Below are 19,043 nucleotides of genomic sequence, written 5' to 3'. Positions count from 1 at the left end.
ATTGCATTTGTAATAACCCAATTTCCAAATAAGGTCACATTCTGAGGTACTGGGGGCTAGGATTTCCGCATATCTTTTTGAGGGATAGAGCATCGACCTGCAGACTGAAGGGTCCTTCCTGGGTTCGATTCTGGTCGAGGGCATGTACGTCGGTTGCAGGCTTGATCCTGGCAGGTCGATGCTCTATCCACTGAACCAGACTGGCTAGGGTGGAAAGGGTTGTTGTTTTTAATGGAGTAGGAAAACGTTCTAAACTTAGTGGTAATGGTTGCCCAATTATGTGAATATACTAAAACTATTGCATTATACAGTTTAAATATATTTTTATGATTTGGGAATCATATCTCAATTAAGATGTTTTTTTAAAAACTTAAAAAACAGCCTGTGTCTTTACTTCTTTCCATAGAAAAGCAGGAGCTGGATCTCGGAAGATGACTTCTACCGGCCTCCCCAGGAACCACCTCCAGAGAGTCCTTCAGACGGCTCCGTAGCTTCTCCCAGAGGGACTCCAGAGTCCAGGCCGTGTCTTCTCAGGCATTTCTCTCAAGGACCCAGAAAAAGCTCCTCCATGGGGGCCTTAGACAAAGCTTGTGTGCCTTCTCCAGGAAGCAGGAAAAGCCCGGCAGCCACCACGCAGGAGCATAAGAACTTCAGGGTGGTGCATCGCAGGCAGATGGGTAGGTGGCTGCAGCATTCCAGGCCTCACCGCAGGGGCACGCCGTTCAGAAAGCCCTTCTGACGTCCTCTTTCCCAGGACCAATTGGGTGGCGTCTTCTCACAAGAGAATGTCCATCCCATGATGAGTAATTCAAGAAAGCATTGCAGGAAAAGCGTTATGTATATTTTCTCATACAGTCTCCAAAAGTAATGCCCAAAATTGCCTACAGAGTGCAAAAATACTGTATCTCATACACACACACACACACACACACACACACGTTTAAATATATTTTTAATGATTTCAGAGAAGAAGGAGGAGGGAGAGAGAGAGAGAGAAACATCAATGATGAGAGAGAATCACCGATCGGCTGCCTCCTGCCTGCCCTACACTGGGGATCGAGCCTGCAATCCTTGCTTGTGCCCTGACGGGGAATCAGACCTTGACCTCCTGAGCCACTGAGCCACACCAGCTAGGCTACTGTATCATATATTGAGATGGAAACTATTTTCCCTGAAACTACCCTATAAGCCTTATTATATGGAACTCTTGGTTCTGTCTTGATCTCCACACCCTCCCACTCCCGTGAAGTCCAGAATGGACTAATAACTAATTTTTCTATAACCTTCATAAATGAACTTCCTGTTTCAAACAAGCAAAAAAGTGTGCCCTAGAGTCCACCTCCTTCTTTCATTTTCTGTTTGCAGTGATCCAGCAGAGAATTCTGGCCAGGTTCCTGGGGCCCTGGTCTCCATGCTGGCTTCTTTTAGGTCAGTGGTTCTCAACCTTTCTAATGCCGCGACCCTTTAGTACAGTTCCTCATGTTGTGGTGACCCCCAACCATAAAATTATTTTCGTTGCTACTTCATAACTGTAATTTTGCTACTGTTATGAATCGTAATGTAAATATCTGTGTTTTCCGATGGTCTTAGGCGACCCTGCTAGAGGTTCTCAACCTGTGGGTCAAGACCATCGGAAAACACAGATATTTACATTACGATTCATTAACAGTAGCAAAATTACAGTTATGAAGTAGCAACGAAAATAATTGTATGGTTGGGGGTCACCACAACATGAGGAACTGTATTAAAGGGTCGCGGCATTAGGAAGGTTGAGAACCACTGTTGTAGGTTTTTCTGTCAGCCGATGTGATATGGTTGTAACCATGTTGGAGAAGGTGAGCTCAGTCCTGGGTCCTCTTCTCTGTCGACACCCATGTCCCAGCTGATCTCACCTACTCTCAAGGGCTTTATGCCAACAACTGCCCAGTGTTTATCTCCAGCGTGGACCTCGCCCTTGAACCTCAGATTCACATCTCCGTCGGCTCCATGCATGTCTAATAGGCTTCTCAAAATTGACATGTCCAAAAATGACTCCCGGTTCTCCACTCCAAACCCACTTCTCTCCTAATTACAACATGATCATTTGGAGCAGGGGCATGGTCCCCTTTCAAATATTTTGCAAGTGGGCACAATTTTTTTAAATTACAAAAGTGGGCTCCTACTACTCAATACTGTTCAATACAGCTTCCTATGCTGATAAAAATGTCCTATGGGGCCCTAACCGGTTTGGCTCAGTGGATAGAGCGTCGCCTTCGGACTCAAGGGTCCCAGGTTCGATTCCGGTCAAGGGCATGTACCTTGGTGCGGGCACATCCCCAGGAGGGGGTGTGCAGGAGGCACTGATCGATGTTTCTCTCTCATCGATGTTTCTACTCTCTCTCCCTCTCCCTTCCTCTCTGTAAATCAATACAACTTCCTATGCTGATAAAAATGTCCTATGGGGTTATGTTTCTCAGCTCATAAAATGCCCAACTCCATCCTCCCAGACGCCTGGGCTAAAAACCTTGGAGTTACCCTTGACTTTCCTTCACATCACACATCAAATCCGTCAGCAAAACCTGCTGGCATATCCAGAGTCTTCCACCACCTCCTGGTTCCCATCCACCGGCATCCCTGGCCTGGGTGATGGCGATGGCCTCCTAACCGGTCTCTCTCCCCGTTGTCCTTCAACCTATGAAGCCAGGATGACTCCCCCGTTTAAAATATGTCCGATCATGTCCCTGCAGCGGCTGCCTTCCCCTCAGAGCCAAGTGGCTGGCTGGTATTCTGATGGCCATTTCCCCGCACCCATTACAGGACCTCGGGCCCGCACGTTTTTTCTTGGGGGACAAAGGGACAGGCCCATCGTCTGAAGTGCCTCTTTCTGCCCGCAGGACTGTCCAACCCGTTCCGGGGTCTCATGAAGCTGGGCACCGTGGAGCGGCGGGGGGCGATGGGCATCTGGAAGGAGCTCTTCTGCGAGCTCTCCCCGCTAGAGTTCCGCCTCTACCTGAGCGGCGAGGAGCGCACCTGCGTGGACAACTGCTCGCTGCTGCGCTGTGAGTCCGTGGGGCCGGCCCACAGCGACGGCCGCTTCGAGCTGGTCTTCTCCGGCAAGAAGCTGACCCTGCGCGCCTCCTCCCAGGACGAGGCCGAGGACTGGCTGGACCGGGTGCGGGAGGCCCTGCAGAAGTGCCGGCCCCAGCAGGAGGAGGAGTGGGTGAACATCCAGTACCCGGAGCAGCCCAGCGACCTGCCCGAAGGCCCCCCGGGCGGCCCCCCCTCCCACTCGGACCCCACGGAGCCCGCATCCCTCCCGGGCACGCGGTGGGACTGGTCCTCCGCCCACGTCCCCGAGCCGGACGCTATTAAAGAATCCCTCCTGTACCTGCACACGGAGAGGACCTGGACGCCCTGTATCTTCTCCCTGTCCTTGGAGGCCCTGAAGTGCTTCCGCGTGAAAAACGACGAGAAGATGCTAAGTGACAGCCATGGGGTGGAGACCATCCGAGACATCCTGCCGGACACCAGCCTCGGGGGCCCGTGCTTCTTCAAAATCGTCACGGCCAAGGCCATCCTGAAGCTGCAGGCCGGCAGCGCCGAGGAGGCCGCCCTGTGGAGGGACCTGGTGCGCAAGGTGCTGGCGTCCTACCTGGAGACCGCGGAGGAGGCCGTGACCCTGGGCGGCAGTCTGGACGAGAACTGCCAGGAGGTGCTGAGGTTCGCCACCGGGGAGCACGGCTTCCTGCTGCAGTACCTGGTGGCCATCCCCACCGAGAAGGGCCTCGACTCCCAGGGCTGCTTCTGTGCAGGTGCCGCCGCCCTTCCGCCACCCCCAGCCCGCTGCCTCCGCTGGGGTTGCTGCCTTAGGCTCGGCACCCCTTCCCGGCCAGCCCTCCACGAGTGGCCCATCCCACCCCTGGGGTGTTGCTGCACATGAAGCTATTTGCAGCTGTTGCAGCGAATAGGTCTGCACCTCCCAGTGAGCAGGTGCCCCTGCTTGTGGGAGCCCCTCCCTTGCCCTTCCCGCCACTGCTCCGAGGTGAGACCCAGGGAGTTCCGGGGAGCTAAGCGCTCCCCTCCCTTCGTATTCGAACATTATCGTATTATGTTGGAGCAGATATTTTTGCAAGTGGGCACAATTTTTTTAAATTACAAAAATGGGCTCATACTACTCAATACTGTCCAATACAACTCTCTGTGCTGATGAAAATGTCCCATACAGTAGCTACCAGCCACATGTGATTTCTGGGTACGTAAAATGTGGCTGGTGTGACTAAGGAACGGAATTTTTTACTTTTTTTTTTTTTTTTTTACTTTATTTCATTGAAATGGATTTAAACTTAAAAGGGCACCCGTGTCTCATGGCCACCATGTTGGACAGCACAGCGGTATATATATATATATATATTGTTCTGCAACTTGGTTTTTTTTTCTAGTTAAAATACGTATGGGTATTATTTCAAGCCAGTGCATCTGCTATATCATTATCATCACCAAACCTAATTCTTCTGTGCTGGGTACTGGCCAGATGCTTTATTTGAATTGTCTCATCTAATCCTCACAACCACCCTGTTGGGACAGGTGCTCTATTATCTCTACTTATAGCTGAGGAAACTGAGTCACAGGGCAGATAAGAACCTGTCCCGGGTCCACACAGCTAGCAAGTGGCGGAGCCAGCTGAGGGCCAGCCATGTTGGTCCCAGAAGCTCTGCTCTTAGCCGGGTCCCCATAGGCCCTCTCTGCTGCCTTGTTTTCAAGGCTGCCTGATATTCTGCTGCTCATGTTCCATCTTTAGCTCTTCCCTCCCAACCCAACAGCCGTTTCCATCACCCGGGGCGCTCCCAGGGAACTGAGTGGCGTGCCTGCTGCAGCGTGCCAAAGCTGCGGCTGCGGCTGCGAGCGGGTTAGGAGCTGTCCTGTCGGGCGGAGCCTGTGGGACTGGAGGGGAAAGCCTGCTTCGGGCGTCTGGGAGGAAGTGGCCTGCGGTCAGTACCCCTCGGAAGGCAGAGCAGTTTCCTGCTGAAAACTTCTTCAAGCCCCCCCCCCCCATCCTCCGCCCTCCACCAGCACACCCCCTCACCCCCTCTGAGGTGATTCACACTGTGGATGTGAATGAATGCTGGCAGGGACAGCTCTCACTGTCCCTGCCACCCGCCAGCCTTCGCCAGCTTTTGGGCAAGACTGAAACTGGGGAGCCTGGGCTTCCTCCCCGCCTGTGCGGCGGACACCCATCACAGCCATTTGGCTTGTGTCTCATGGTTTGTGGGGCACTTTCAAAGCCTGTCTCATTTAAACTTTGTAATAACCCCACAGAATAGCCAGTAGTAGCTGCCCAGATACTGAAAGGGGACCCGGCAAAAAATTCCGTGAAGGTCAGGATGCGGCATCTGGTAAGCAGAGGAACCGGCCTTTCTAGTCCTGAGGCCGGAGGGACTCTGGGCACGGTGCTCAAGATTTGAGCCAGACCCTTGTTTGCCTGGGCACAGCGACTCTCCCTCTGCTCCCTACTCGGAGGGACCTCCAGCTGAGGCGCTGAGGCTGGGCCCCACCTCTGTCCTGAGGCATCCACCTCTGTCCTGAGGCATCTCGCTTCCAACTGGCTCCAGGCCCTGCCTCCTACTGCCTTCCTGTCCACTCCCTATGCCCGACTAGCAAGGCCCTGACTTAGTTGCTTCCTTGTCTGGGCCCCCGTGAGGGACAGACCTAGAGGAGGTTGACATCGGTGAGCAAGCAGGGGGAACATGGAAGGAGGCAGCTAGTTATGAGAGAATGCAGGCTCTAGAAGCAACACAACGCAGCTCTGAATCCTGGCTGTGCCACTTCATCCCTGTGTGATGACAAGTCTCTGCATCCGTTCCTTCAGTGGTAAAATGACAGTGTTGTGTTGTAAAGATTAATTAGTGGGGTTGATTCTGAGTGGTGGTGGTTCTTATCTTTATACTCTCCGTTTTTTATCTTTATACTCTCCTTAGGTAGCAGGCCTGTCCACCGTGGTTGCTTCTGTGTTACTCAGGAGCTGACTCTGGCCCCGCCGCTGCTCACTCTCCCAATGTCCTTCCTTCTCCCCAGGCTGCTCCCGGCAGATCGGCTTCTCATTTGTACGACCCAAGCTCTGTGCCTTCTCTGGCCTCTATTACTGTGACATCTGCCACCAAGACGATGCTTCAGTGATTCCGGCCAGGATCATCCACAACTGGGACCTCACCAAGCGCCCGGTGAGTCCCAAGCCCAGGCTATCGTGGCCACACAGGGCTGCTGAATGATAGAGAAATGGCCACCCCTCTTGGCTGCTGCTGTTCATCTGTTGGGAGGAATTGGATCTAAGGAAGGCAGGGTCACTGGTTCAGGCCTCGTGATATGGGGAAGACGATCAAGAAAAAACTTGGTGCTGGTCTAGAGCCTCTGCGCAGAGCTCTGTCAGTGCCTGCGTGGTCCTCAGGATGGTTTTCTGCAGCTCCTCATGGCTACGACAAAGCTGTTTAAGGCACCAGCAACTGAATGGATGGATGGATGGATGGATGGATGGATGGATGGATGGATAGATGGGCGGGTGGGTGGATGGATGGATGAGTGAATGGATATGGATGGGTGGATATGGATGGGTAGATGGATAGAAGGGTGGGTGGATGGATGGATGGGTGGATATGGATGGGTGGATATGGGTGGGTGGGTGGGTGGATATGGATGGGTGGGTGGATATGGGTGGGTGGATATGGATGGGTGGGTGGATATGGATGGGTGGATATGGATGGGTGGGTGGATATGGGTGGGTGGATATGGATGGGTGGGTGGGTAGGTGGATGGATGGATGGATGGATGAGTGGATAGATGGATGGTCTGGCCAGCTGGTTGCAAATCCCCTTGGAGCAGTCAGCCTTTTCTGTTGTCAATGTAAGAACCTGACAATGGAAAAAAACTAATGACAATTGCTGGGAAGCAAGACCTCAAATACTCTAGAGAATGACAGCTTTGCACTTTCTTTTATACATTGCAATTAAAGAGGGAACATAATGAAGATTACATGAAGGTGACAGAAAGCGAGGCAGGGAATGGATTACAGGATGGTTAACAAAACTCTGTGCTCTCTTAAGAGTGGTCGCACGTTAGGAGGAGGGGGTTTAAAAAGAGGCATTTCAAAGGTGTGTTACCCTAGATGCGCAGGAACAATGGACCTCGCTTGCTGAAGGCAGAGATAAGCCTTTTGCTAGAGAAGTTACAGGCCTGGGGCATGACTACCTCTGTGACCTGCCCAGTCAGGAATTTATGATCAGATCACCTTGTGAGCTTACTTTCGGTTAGATGTAGCACCCCTTTTTTGTCCACACCAGGCATCTATTTATATATGTATCTGCTTTTTTATCAAGCTGGGATTATACTGGACTCACATTGTTTCATAACACACTTTGTTTACTTAGTATGACAGCTTTGATACTTTCTTATGTTCACCAAATGCTTTTAACTGAGATATGTTTTAAGATGGTTCAGGCTTTCCTCCTCTCCAGCTGAGCTTGCCCACTTTCCTGGCTGTGTTACGGGAGCAGATGATTTACCCTCCGCCTCCTCGTCGGGAAAGGCGGGTTATACCAGTGTCCGTTTCGGGCTTGTGTGAGGGCCAAAGGGGACGGTTCCCTGCAGTCACTCGGGCGGTGCCTTACATGGCGCCTTTCCCCTCTCCCGAGGCAGGTCACACTGGCCCCTGGTTCACGTGACAGCGTCCATGCAGTCTTGGCATGTGGATGTGTCCTCGCCAGGGCACAGGGAGCACGGGACTCAGAGCCTGTGCCATCCCAGCCTCTACCCTCCTGGGGATGGGAACCCCAAAGATGTTAGTTTCATTTTGTTTTTGTTTGTGGGGTGTTTTTTTTGTTACCTCATCCCCACCCATGCCTTCAATGTTAAGTATTTAAATAACTACATGGAGAAAATTAAACCTCAAAATCACCACAAATGCAAAGAACCCTTTGACCATAAAACACACTCACTATTGACAACACCTGGGTATTTCTGTGGCACCACCTCCACATTCATTGCTGTAATTCTGGTGCCACTTCCTCGTTCCAGCTAGAAAATGACAATACTCTTCTCGGCATATCTGAGATTGGGAAATAGCCAGCTCTCTCTTGAAGATCCCTGGCTTGGGAAGACAGGGAAATGCAGACTAGAAAGCGCCTGGCGCTCAGGTGAGGGGCCTTGTTGCTCACCGTCACTCCTCTGGCTGACCCACTTCTGCGAGGCCTGCCTGGCACTTGGCAGGATGTGAGGCCAGGACTGGGGCTGCTTTCTTTGTCTGTCTCCTCCGCGCGAGCATGCGGGCTAGAAACAGTCCCTGGAGCACAAAGCCCCTGCCCGTCTGCAGCGCACGGCTATTTCCAGCGCACATTCCTTGTGTTATTTCATCTGAGCCTCACCCAAGGCCTGAGGCTGAGTTGTGGTCGGGGATGGGATGGGTGGGGGCTGGGGAACAGCAGTTTGACCTGACTCACAGGGGCTTGGACACTGGGCTGCCCATTGGTTGGGGGCTGGTTCCTCTGGGAAATGGGAAAGAAGGAGTTGTCCATTGCTGGGGGAGGCGAGAGATGCCAGTGGACTTGGGGGACCAGAAGCCAGAAGCCTCCTGAGGTCCCTGTTACATTCCTGACCCTCCAGGGGGCAGCTGGTCCACAGCTGAAGCTCGGAGTCTGATGGCAGCCCCTTGGCTGAGTCTACGCTCCGTGCCCGGAGCTTACACAGACTTTGTTGTTGTTGTTAATCCTCACCCGAGGATATTTTTCCATTAATTAATTAATTAATTAATATTTTATTGATTTTTTTACAGAGAGGAAGGGAGAGGGAGAGAGAGTTAGAAACATCGATGAGAGAGAAACATCGATCAGCTGCCTCCTGCACACCCCCTACTGGGGATGTGCCCACAACCAAGGCACATGCCCTTGACCAGAATCGAACCTGGGACCCTTGAGTCCACAAGCTGACGCTCTATCCACTGAGCCAAACCGGTTAGGGCTCCATTAATTTTTTAGAGAGAGTGGAAGGGAGGGGGAGAAAGAGAGAGAGGAACATCTATGTGAGAGACACATCGATTGGTTGCTTCCCGCAGGTGCCCTGACGGGGGCTGGGGATCAAGCCTGCAACTGAGGTACGTGCCCTTTACCAGAATCAAACCCGCACCCTTCAGTTCGAGGGCTGATGCTCTTAACCACTGAGCAAACCTGCTAGGCCACTTGGATATTTTTTAATCTAAACTCGAAATAATTCCAGGAGACTAGTGGTCTTATTTTTTTCCATTTTATACATAAGGAAACTGAGTCACCGAGAGGTTAAGGAAGGAAGTTTCACGGGTCATAAGGTGGGAAGTAGTAGAGCCAGGATTCAAGTCCAATTCTGACTTGACAGACAGACTCCTAACTACTGCACAGTAGTTGACAGTGAGGAGACCACACCTCAGTTTAGACCTGGTGTCCACTTCCTGCAGGTGGGCGGGATAAGCCACGTTAGCTTCTCCGAACCTCAGTTTCCTCACCAATAAAGTGGGGATGATGGCACCTTCCCCTTTAGGTTGTGATTGGGGGTGAAGAAAAGAGGTGGTCAAGATCCTCAGCCCAGTGTCTAGCAAATAGCAGGTGCTCAGTACTGGGCTTTGGCATTAGGGCTGGGCCTGAGGGTAACACTTCCAACACCCCATCAGGTGGGCAGACTGAGATTGGTCACTGAACTCTGCCCGGAGACTCGGGGGAGCCCTGGGTGCTGCTGCTGGCGAGAGCCGAGGGAACTGGGGAAACCTCTTGTCAAGCTGCGTCTGATCTGTGGCTTCCTGTGGTTGGAGCCTGACTCAGCCAGTCACCTGGTTCCTGAGTCGGCCCCCGAGACAGTGCATTTCCTTCAGGCAGGAAAATGGGGGCTGGGAGGAGAGGAAGTCGTGGGAAGGGTCTCTGAGGCCCAGGGGAGAGGGACCCCTCCTCCATCCCAGCGTGGCCTGGGAGGGGGCAGGCAGCTGGTGCCATGGAGCGGAAGGAGGTTTGGGGCTCATATAAACTGGGTTCGGATCTTGGCGTTTATGAGCCGTGGGCCCAGGCCAAGTCACTTCATCTCTGACCCTCAGTTTCTTCATCTGTAAAATGAAATGGCACCGCTCCTCTTGGAGGTGGCTGCAGCCTGAGTGGGTGGTGGGTAATACAGGGCCTGACCCAGAGGCGCTTACTGAATGGCCTTTCTGTTTCACCCCCATTGCCTCGTGGTGTCCCCAGATCTGCCGGCAGGCCCTGAAGTTCCTGATGAAGATCCGGGCCCAACCCCTCATCAACCTGCAGCTGGTGAACCCATCGCTGTACGAACACGAGGAGCGGATGCGCCTCATCGGGAGGAGCCGGGAGCAGCTGAAGCTTCTGGGGGATTACCTGGGCCTGTGCCGAAGTGGGGCCCTGAAGGAGCTCAGCAAGAGGTGAGCACCCTGCACACAGACACACACGCTCAGGAGTCCTCGGGGACATGCAGGAGGCAGCCGATCAATGATTCATCATTGATGTTTCTATCTCTCTCTCTCTTCCCCTCTGAAATAAATAAACATGTGTTTAATATATATATATATATATACACACACACACACACATATATATGTATGTATGTATGCTGTTATTGATTTTAGAGAGAGAGAGAGAGGGAGAAATAGAAACATCCATGAGAGAAACATTGATTAGCTGCCTCCCCCACGGCCTCCACCGGGGATCGAGCCCGAAACCTGGGCATGTGCCCTGACCAGGAGTTGAACTGGCAACCTCCTGGTGCCTGGGTCCACGCTCAACCACTGAGCCACGCCAGCTGGGCCATAAAAACATTTTTTTAAAAAAGAAGCAGAACAGGCATGAGAAAGAGCACGAGAGGAGCCTCTGCCGGGGCTCAGACCCACTGTGTGATTCAGGGAAGTCGCTTTACTTCTCTGAGCCTCATTTTTCTTGTCTGTAAAATGGGCAAGTCACCCCTGTATTCACGTGGCCTTCCTGAGTTGTGGTGAAGGCTGCATAAGAGGCTTAGAGTCTGGGAAGGGACACAGACAGACAGACAGATGGCCCTGGTTCCGCGTGGCATGTGCCATGGGAGAGGGCACCTGACCCAGCTTTGGCAGGGCCCAGAGGGCCAGGGTAGCCCCAGAGGAGATAACATCTGAGCTGAGCGTTTGTGGAGTTCTGCCTTTTCATTAAGGAAAAACAGTGCTTTTCTTCTTGCAAAGATAATATTCAAACAGTAAGAATGAGAATCAGGCAGAAAGTTGGGACCCCCTGCAGGTATTGTTTGAGCTTCCAGACCTCACTCTGCCTTACACACAGGAAAACGGTTACCACAGCACATGGCACCCCGTGTGTAGGGGGATGGGCTTAGAAAACTAAGGGGAAGGGGAGGCCGGCTTTCCTGGCTAAGGGGACCTGTGGCATGGAGGGGGGGTGGGCGTGTGGCTCACCAGGACCCACAGGGGGCTTAGTGCAGCTGGACTGTGGGTGCAGGGCCAGACCTGGAGGTCCTGTGTGCCACAGCAACGGCACCTGGGTTTTATTCTGCCAGCAGTGGGAGCCATTGGAGGGTTTGTGCAGGGACTGTCGCATTCCGGTCAGGAGTTTGAAAAGACCAAGTTTGGCAGCAGCGGTAGTAATTCGCCAAGAGGAAAGGTGGCTTGGACTGAGTCATCCAGGTGGAGGAGGGTGAGAGGACGAGGAGGGCTGAGAAGGAATAGGCAGGTCCCGGATGTGGGATCTCCTTTCTCTCAGAGGACCCAGCCAGGGGGCTGCCACCAGCAAAGGGGAGCTCCCCCGCCCCCTTGACTTCACCTCCCTCTGCAGTTGTAAGGCCTCTCTGAGTGTGACAGGCCCAGGTGCAGGGGCTCACAGGGAAGGCTCCGGACCTGGTGGCCCCCAGGGCTTCCATGACTGAGCAGAGGGCAGATGATGGAGGTGACTCCCCATCCAAATCAGCCCCACCCTTCCTGCCAACTCAGGAACAGCCTGAGCACCCCCCTCCCCCGCCCCCAGCGTTTTCCTGGTGATAAATGGCGGCTTCCTGTTCCCAGAAAGCTGGATTTTCCTAGGGAGACCACATAAAGAACTGAGCGTCCAGCGCCAGCTGGTTTGGCTCAGTGGATGGAGCTTCGGCCCGAGGACTGAAGGGTCTGGGGTTTGATTCCCATCAAGGGCACATGCCCAGGTTACTGGCTCGATCCCCAGTGTGGGGCACAGGAGGCAGCTGGTCAATGATTTTCTCTCATCATTGATGTTTCTATCTCTCCCTCTCCCTTCCTCACCAAAATCAATAGTGTGTGTGTGTGTGTGTGTGTGTGTGTGTGTGTGTGTATTAAAAAGAGAAAAAAGAAAAAAGAACTGAGCATCCAGTCGGCAGCGTCCCCACCCCGCGGATCACCATGTAGCCTGCCTGGCTGCTTGGAGGGACTTGCCATCTCCACCCTGGATTGGCTTCCCCCTGGGCCCTAATTGAGGTTGTAAAGTGAGCCATGGCCAAGCCCCCATTCCAGACACCCCAGGGTCTGGCCCCATCCTGCCGGATGTTCAGAGCATCCTGGGGCAGGTTTCCAGGCTTCCTCGGAATTGGATCTTTCTCCCCAGAACCCCAGCACCATGCACACTCACACAGCACCGCCAGGCAGGCTTTGTACCAGGGGAACATGTGCAGGTGTTTCCTCTCTGTCCCTCAGGATGTCACCCCCGGGACCTCTGTCATTAGCGGGGTAGAAACCAGAGCCCGGTTGGTGGTGGAGCCTCATCCTCTGTCTCTGCGCCTCCCCACCCACCTCTGAAATGGGATCTGCCGTGGGGCTTAGGACAGGTCTCAGGTCCTCACAGGGCACCGAAAGCAGATGCTTGAATGTCTGTCCCTCAGCCAGACCAGGGCTGCGGGAGGGCAGAAGCCACGTCCTGTGCATTTCTGTCCCCAGCACTGTCCCTGATACGTGATGGGGGCAATAATGACAACAGCTGACACCTAGGCATCCGCAGGGCGGGTAAGAACACAGGCTCCAGAGCCAAGCGCTTACACTCAAACTCCAGCTCTGCAGCTTCCTAGCTGGGCGGCCACAGCAAGTTATCTAACCTCTCTGTTCCTCCATGTCCTCTCCTCCTCAATGTGAGTGTTTGTCTCACCTGACCTCAAAGGATTATTGTGAGGTTGAATAAATTTATATACACTGAGTGGCCAGATTATTATGATCTCTGAACGCATAATAATCCAGCCACTCAGTGTATAGCCCATATAATAAAAGGCTAATATGCAAATTGTCCCCTCAACCAGGAGTTGGACCAGCAGGCAGGCCGGCCAACTGCCCTTGTCCTCTCCCCCTGGCCAGGCTGGCCGGACCCCACCCATGCATGAATTCATGCACCGGGCCTCTAATATATTGAGTGGCCAGATTATTATGCATTCAGAGATCATAATAATCTGGGCACTCAGTGTATATATAAGCTTTTAGCCCAGTTCCTCGTACCAACTGTTAACTTTCATCACCCTCTTCCTCATTATTATTTTTATAGACATTTATTTTATGTTTTATACATTTAAGTTAAAAAAGTACTTTTAGCCTTACTGAGGTATAGTTGACAAATAACAGGGTAAGATATCTAAAGTGTACCTCGGGTTGTTAGCTATATGTACACATTGGGAAAGAATTCTTTCCATCTGGCTAATTAACACATCCACCACCTTATTTACTTATTTATTTTTCATAAATATTTTTGGTAAGAACATTTAAGTTCTGCTCTCAGCGAATTTCAATTATGCAATACAAGTTTAGCAACTCGAGTTAGGTAATTATTCATTGTTTACGATGTGCTAGGCACTGTGCCAAAAGCTTTAAATAAATTATTTAACCCTCAAACAGCTCCATTTCTCAGGTGAGGAAACGTGAGGCTCGGGGAGGTTAAGTCACCTGCCGAGGGGCCTGTGTTAGTCAGTCACTGGAAGGCCAGGTTCCGGCCCGGCTGGCTGGCTGTGCTCCTGGTCGCCACCCCGCCCAGGTGGCAGGTGTCTGTGCCTGGTTAGCCCGGCTCAGGGGATGACAACAAACACAGGTTGGCTGGGGCTTGGAAACCCTTCTAAGGGACCTCTTGTGTTTTCTTTGAAGGCTCAGCCACAGGAATTATCTCTTGGAGTCTCCCCACAAGTACAGTGTCGCTGACCTCCAGCAGGTGAGAGAGTTACTCCCCCTCCCCCAGACCTCTCCAGAGGGACCGCATTCCTGAGAAAATCAGAAAGGGAGGTGGGGTGGTGTTGCTGAGTTCACTGAGACAAAACAGAGGTCTGCAGCGTTTCAGGACCTTGGAATGGTGTCCCGCCGTCCCTTGCTTCCTGGGGCAGTGAGTGAGCCGCAGTGCCCCTGGAATAAGCAGGCGCTACAGCGAAGCCCAGGATCACAGGGCGAGAGCTTGAGGCATTCCTTTGCTCAAGGAAAGGAACAGTGGATTTGGGCCTCGTCTATCAATCCCGTGATCCCCAACTGCACAAAGGCTGATGCCTGTACTGCTCGGCCTGATTTGGGGAGGATTTTTTTTTTTTTTTTTTTTTTTGAGAGAGAGGGAGGGAGAGATAGGAAGATAGATGAGAGAGAAACATCGATCGGCTGCCTCCCGCACCCTCCCCCCGCCCCGCCCCCACTGGGATCCAGCCTGAAACCCGGGCATGTACCCCAACCAGGAATCGAACCAGGGACCTCTTGGTGCATGGGTTTATGCTCAACCACAGAGCCACACCAGCCGGGGGAGGAGGAGTTCTTCAGGCAGGGTGCCACCAATAGGCTACGTTTTGCAGATGGCCTTGGCCTCAGAAAAGCTCCTAAAATGCCTGGCGGCCTGCATCTGCCCCTACAGATCTCGGAGGGAGTGTATGAAGGATTCCTCAAGGCCCTGATCGAGTTTGCCTCCCAGCATGTCTACCACTGTGACCTGTGCACCCAGCGTGGCTTCATCTGCCAGATCTGCCACCACCATGACATCATCTTCCCCTTTGAGTTTGACACCACTGTCAGGTATGCGGGTCACCCAGCCAGATGCCCCACCCCGCCCCTTCCCCCAGCATTTCAGGGTGGCAGGCCCTGTGTCCTTGAGTGGGAACACACTTAACATCCCCTCTGCGCTAGTGCCTCGGGTTGGTGAGGTTGTTTAGAGCAGCTGATGCCCTGGGCAGTCATAGCCAGCCCCAGTCCTGCTCAGGGGCCAACACAAGCCCTCACAGAATGCTGTTGGCTCTCGTCCGGGGTCTCAGTTTTGTCAGCTATGAATGGGTTGAGGAGGGACTGAATGAGTTATTGCCCTGGAGTGTTGGACAAGGCCCAGCACAAAATGGGCAGCTGGTGGGTGACCTCTGCCCCTGTCATGGTTGTTCTTATTCCCAGTTATCACTCGCTCATTATCAGGAGCCTCTAAATGGACAAATGCATCCACCAAACCTTCCTTCCAAAATGTGGGAGTGGGAATCTGAACTGCTGGGAGCATTCATTCATTTTCAGTAGGTGTTCCCTGGCCCACATTCAGCCCCTGAACAGACCTGGGCTGAGTGTTTTCAACTGCAGAGTATCTTAACCATAGGCAAGAAGTCATTAGTGAGTCTCGGCAGCATTTATAAAAAATGAAATCGAGGGTCAGCATGCATCACATGACCTTGGGTACGCATCGCTGCAAGACTCTCTTCTCCCTGGACGGAGAAGTGGTGCCCGCGGGCCTGGGGTTGTGGGTGGAGCACAGCCGGGCTGTGGGCTCTGGTCAGGAACACTGGCCGGCCTCAGGCCCCAGGGGAGGCCTCCAGCCCATTCGCACAAGTAGCACCTGCCTCTCTCTCCCAGGTGTGGCGAGTGCAAGACCGTCTTCCACCAGAGCTGCCAGGCCGTGGTGAAGGGCTGCCCCCGCTGTGCCCGCCGGCGCAAGTACCACGAACAGAACGCTCTCACCTAACCCGGTCTCCTCACCCCCCCAAAGGCCTCGGGGTGAGGGTTCAGCTCAGCCATGCAGCTGGGTTTGCCATCAGCCCCGGCCACTCTCTCAAGGTGTCACAGCTGTCTCCCTCGTCAGGAAGACTCTCAGATGTGACCGGAGCATGAGCGCTCCAGAGGGAGCCCTTGATGATTGGTGCCCCCCTCATCTGCTCCAGGAGGTGGGACACCGGCAGACGCCCCCTGTCCGGGGTGCTGGGGTGGGGGGACTTTGCACTCATCAGGCTCCAGCTCACCTCACTGACATGGCACCCCCATCAGGGCTGTTCACACACTGTGGAAATAAGACTTGGGGCGCATTTTCAAATCCACATTCCTGAGTAAAAGGTCTAGTTTTTTAAGGTGGGTTTTCCCCTTCCCATTTCAATAGAAAATATTTTTTTATTCTTAACCCTATACAAGTCACCCAGGAAATCCAGGCGTTCTCACCACGAGCAAACGGGCAGGTGCCGCCCCGGCCTGGTCTGCAGACAGGCGGGCGGTTGGGCATCCCTGGGGCAGAGCCCGCCAGCTGCCTTGCCTTCACCCTCCCCAGACGCTTGCTGCCAACAGCTCAAGTGCAATGTGCCAAACCGCCCATGGGGCCAGGCGGGGTCGGTCCTGATGCCACCTTCTCCCTCTCCCTCTCCTTACTCCCTGCCCCCTGCTCCCCACCTGGAAAGCCCATCTTTCTCTGTGTTCGAGCCCCCCGGCTCTTCTGTAGCCTGGATCCTGGTCCCTGCAGGAGAAGGGGAATGACTCCACACCAGCACTGTCAGCACTTTGCATCTTCCTTGGGCCAGGGAAGGGCCCACCCCTCAGCCCCATGCCCTCCTCACTCCTGCCCCACACTGGGACACTCTCAGGGGTCCCACCCCTGCCTGCCTGACCCCTGCTGGGACAGGTAGTCTGGGCTCACAGAGAGGGCAGCGTGCCCAGGCCGGGGGCCGGCCTTGGCACACACTGGAACAGTGACCCGTCCTTCACGAAGCGTGCCAGCCCTGCTGCTGAGATGTGTGGGGCCAGCGGGGGAAGGTCCATGGAGTCACACAAAGCCATGCAGTCACACAGCTTTGCTGGACTGGCCCAGGAGGGGCGCCGCTGGAGACTGGGAAATTTCATTGAAACACCATTGCCATTTGAAGGGGTGTTGGCATTGTTTTCAAATGATATTTAGACCCTTGAGGTTTGGGGGAATCTGGGTGTGGTTTCTCTGCTGCATCCTCCCCTCCCCTCCTGAATCCAGCAAGCACCCCCTCAGCCCTGGAGCCCTCTGGTCATCTCTGTACTCAACTTGAGATTGGGGGCCTCATGTGAAGGTCCACCTGTCCTGTCAGGAGATGAGCCTACTCCCACTTCTCCCTTGGGGTGATCTGGCTGCTGAGTCACCAGTCTAGCCCTGTGGAGCCGGATAAATTGTGCAATAGAACAGAGGAGGTGCTAGGCAGGTGGGGGAGGGGCTGCCACACAGCCTCTGTCCCTTCTCGTAAGATGGTGCACACCTGTGCAGCACACCAAAGCCTCCAGAACCAGAAATGGATCCTTATCCTCACCCCACCCTCACAGAGCATTTATGCAAGCACAGCCTGATGGGAGCCCCAGCTGCCCCGACCCCTGAGTGGGCAGGAGCCCAGCCCGGGATGAGCAGTGTGGCCCTGGCCTGGGCCTGTGAGTATATTCTATATCCCACGAGGTGCCCTAGGAGGTGGCAGCAGTGAGACCCTGGAGGCGCTCACTTCAGTCCGCTCCACCCCTGCGCTCCCGGAGGTTGGTAGCATTAAAGCTGATGCTCTCCCCATCCCCAAAAGCTGCTGATGCTTTCAGATGAGCTGAGTTACACCTCCTCACCTCCGATGGAAAGCTGATGTGAGCCCCAGTAGTGTCCACACTATTTAAAGTGTCACTTTATGCAATAAACTTGGCAGTATGGGGCCCCGGTCCTGAGACGTGCTTTGCAATGTACTGAAGGAACTGCTGCTGTGTGTTGTTTGAATGATTTTGCAGTAAAGATCTGATATTTCTAATCTCTGGTCCGGCTTCTGAATCGTAATGCTGTGGCTGATTGGGGGAGACCATGGGCCAACCATTGCCAGTCTGATTGGGCCTCCACTCCTGTCAGTCCCTAGGCACCCGAGAGAACAGGATGGGGGGGGGGGGTGGTAAACCTGTGCAGGCAGGAGACGTGTGTGCCCGCAGTGGGCACGGAGGAGAGAGGGCAGTGACAGGTTCAGTATATATCCCACCCTTGCCAGTCTGAGGAGGCAGGGCCCCCATGGGGTTGGATTTCAGGGCCTTTGGGAGGTTTACTCTATGCAGCAACGGAAGCTGATGCCTGAAATCCCACCACCATGGCTCCTGTCCTGTGCCTTAAATGCCAAAGCACAGACCCCGGGCCCTGGAACATGTGAGACCTCAGGCCTACATTTCCCACTGGATTGAACGAAGGGGCTCAGGAAGGACAGGCTGGGCAGGGCCCCTGATTCAGCCCTCATGGTCTGAGGGCTCACATGGGCTTTTACTTAGGCTGCAGACCTTCCTCTGAAGCCCAGGGGGCCCCTGCAGGGGGAAGCCCACCACTGCCCACTGTAAGGACAGAAGAAGGAAACGCTTTTTTTTCCCCAGGGAAATCAGGTTGTAGGAAAATGGGATGGAGAAGATGACATTTAGGTCTGCGGTTTCCTGTCCTTTCAGCCCATGAGGGAGCACCCCTGCCCATCCCATGAGCCCAGCTTCAAGCTCCCCTCCCTCCAGGGGCAGTAGGTGGTGGTGGGCTCCGGGAAGACAAGAGGAACCTGGTTTGAGGGCTGAGGGGCGGGGAGGAGGCAGGCCCACCTGGGGCAAGAGGACCTGCCCTGCCTTTGGACTCAGCGCCTTTGTCCTCAGCAAAGTGCCTCTGAGGACTCTTGCCCCCCACACCCACCACCACCATCTAAAGGAGGATGGGAGGTTTGGAGACCTCATTCCAACCCCAAAGAGGCTCCGCTCATTATAAAAGTAGTTAGTCAGGCCTGGCCAGCGTGGCTCAGTGGTTGAGCATGGACATAGGTCACATGCCTGGGTTGCAGGCTCGATCCCCAGTAGGGGGCCCGCAGGAGTCAGCTGATCAATG

General features: G+C 53.9%; 1 protein-coding gene across 2 annotated transcripts in view; it reads left to right on the top strand.

Moving 5' to 3' along the window:
* Positions 1 to 17,958, top strand: part of PLEKHM1 (pleckstrin homology and RUN domain containing M1) — a 47,559-nt gene extending 29,601 nt beyond the window's left edge. For both annotated transcript variants that reach the window (XM_028157053.2, XM_054709191.1), the window contains exons 7-13: positions 407 to 677; positions 2,874 to 3,791; positions 6,052 to 6,197; positions 10,224 to 10,417; positions 14,096 to 14,159; positions 14,838 to 14,995; positions 15,809 to 17,958. In XM_028157053.2, coding sequence (XP_028012854.2) covers positions 407 to 677; positions 2,874 to 3,791; positions 6,052 to 6,197; positions 10,224 to 10,417; positions 14,096 to 14,159; positions 14,838 to 14,995; positions 15,809 to 15,917 — 1,860 coding nt within the window. In that variant the 3' untranslated portion in view covers positions 15,918 to 17,958. The remainder of the gene's footprint in view (positions 1 to 406; positions 678 to 2,873; positions 3,792 to 6,051; positions 6,198 to 10,223; positions 10,418 to 14,095; positions 14,160 to 14,837; positions 14,996 to 15,808) is intronic.
* Positions 17,959 to 19,043: the final 1,085 nt, after the last annotated feature.

The sequence above is a fragment of the Eptesicus fuscus genome, chromosome 20 (genome assembly GCF_027574615.1).
Source record: "Eptesicus fuscus isolate TK198812 chromosome 20, DD_ASM_mEF_20220401, whole genome shotgun sequence".
Taxonomy (NCBI): domain Eukaryota; kingdom Metazoa; phylum Chordata; class Mammalia; order Chiroptera; family Vespertilionidae; genus Eptesicus; species Eptesicus fuscus.
Note: the sequence above shows the minus strand (reverse complement) of the source record. Positions and strands in the feature narration are given on the sequence as shown.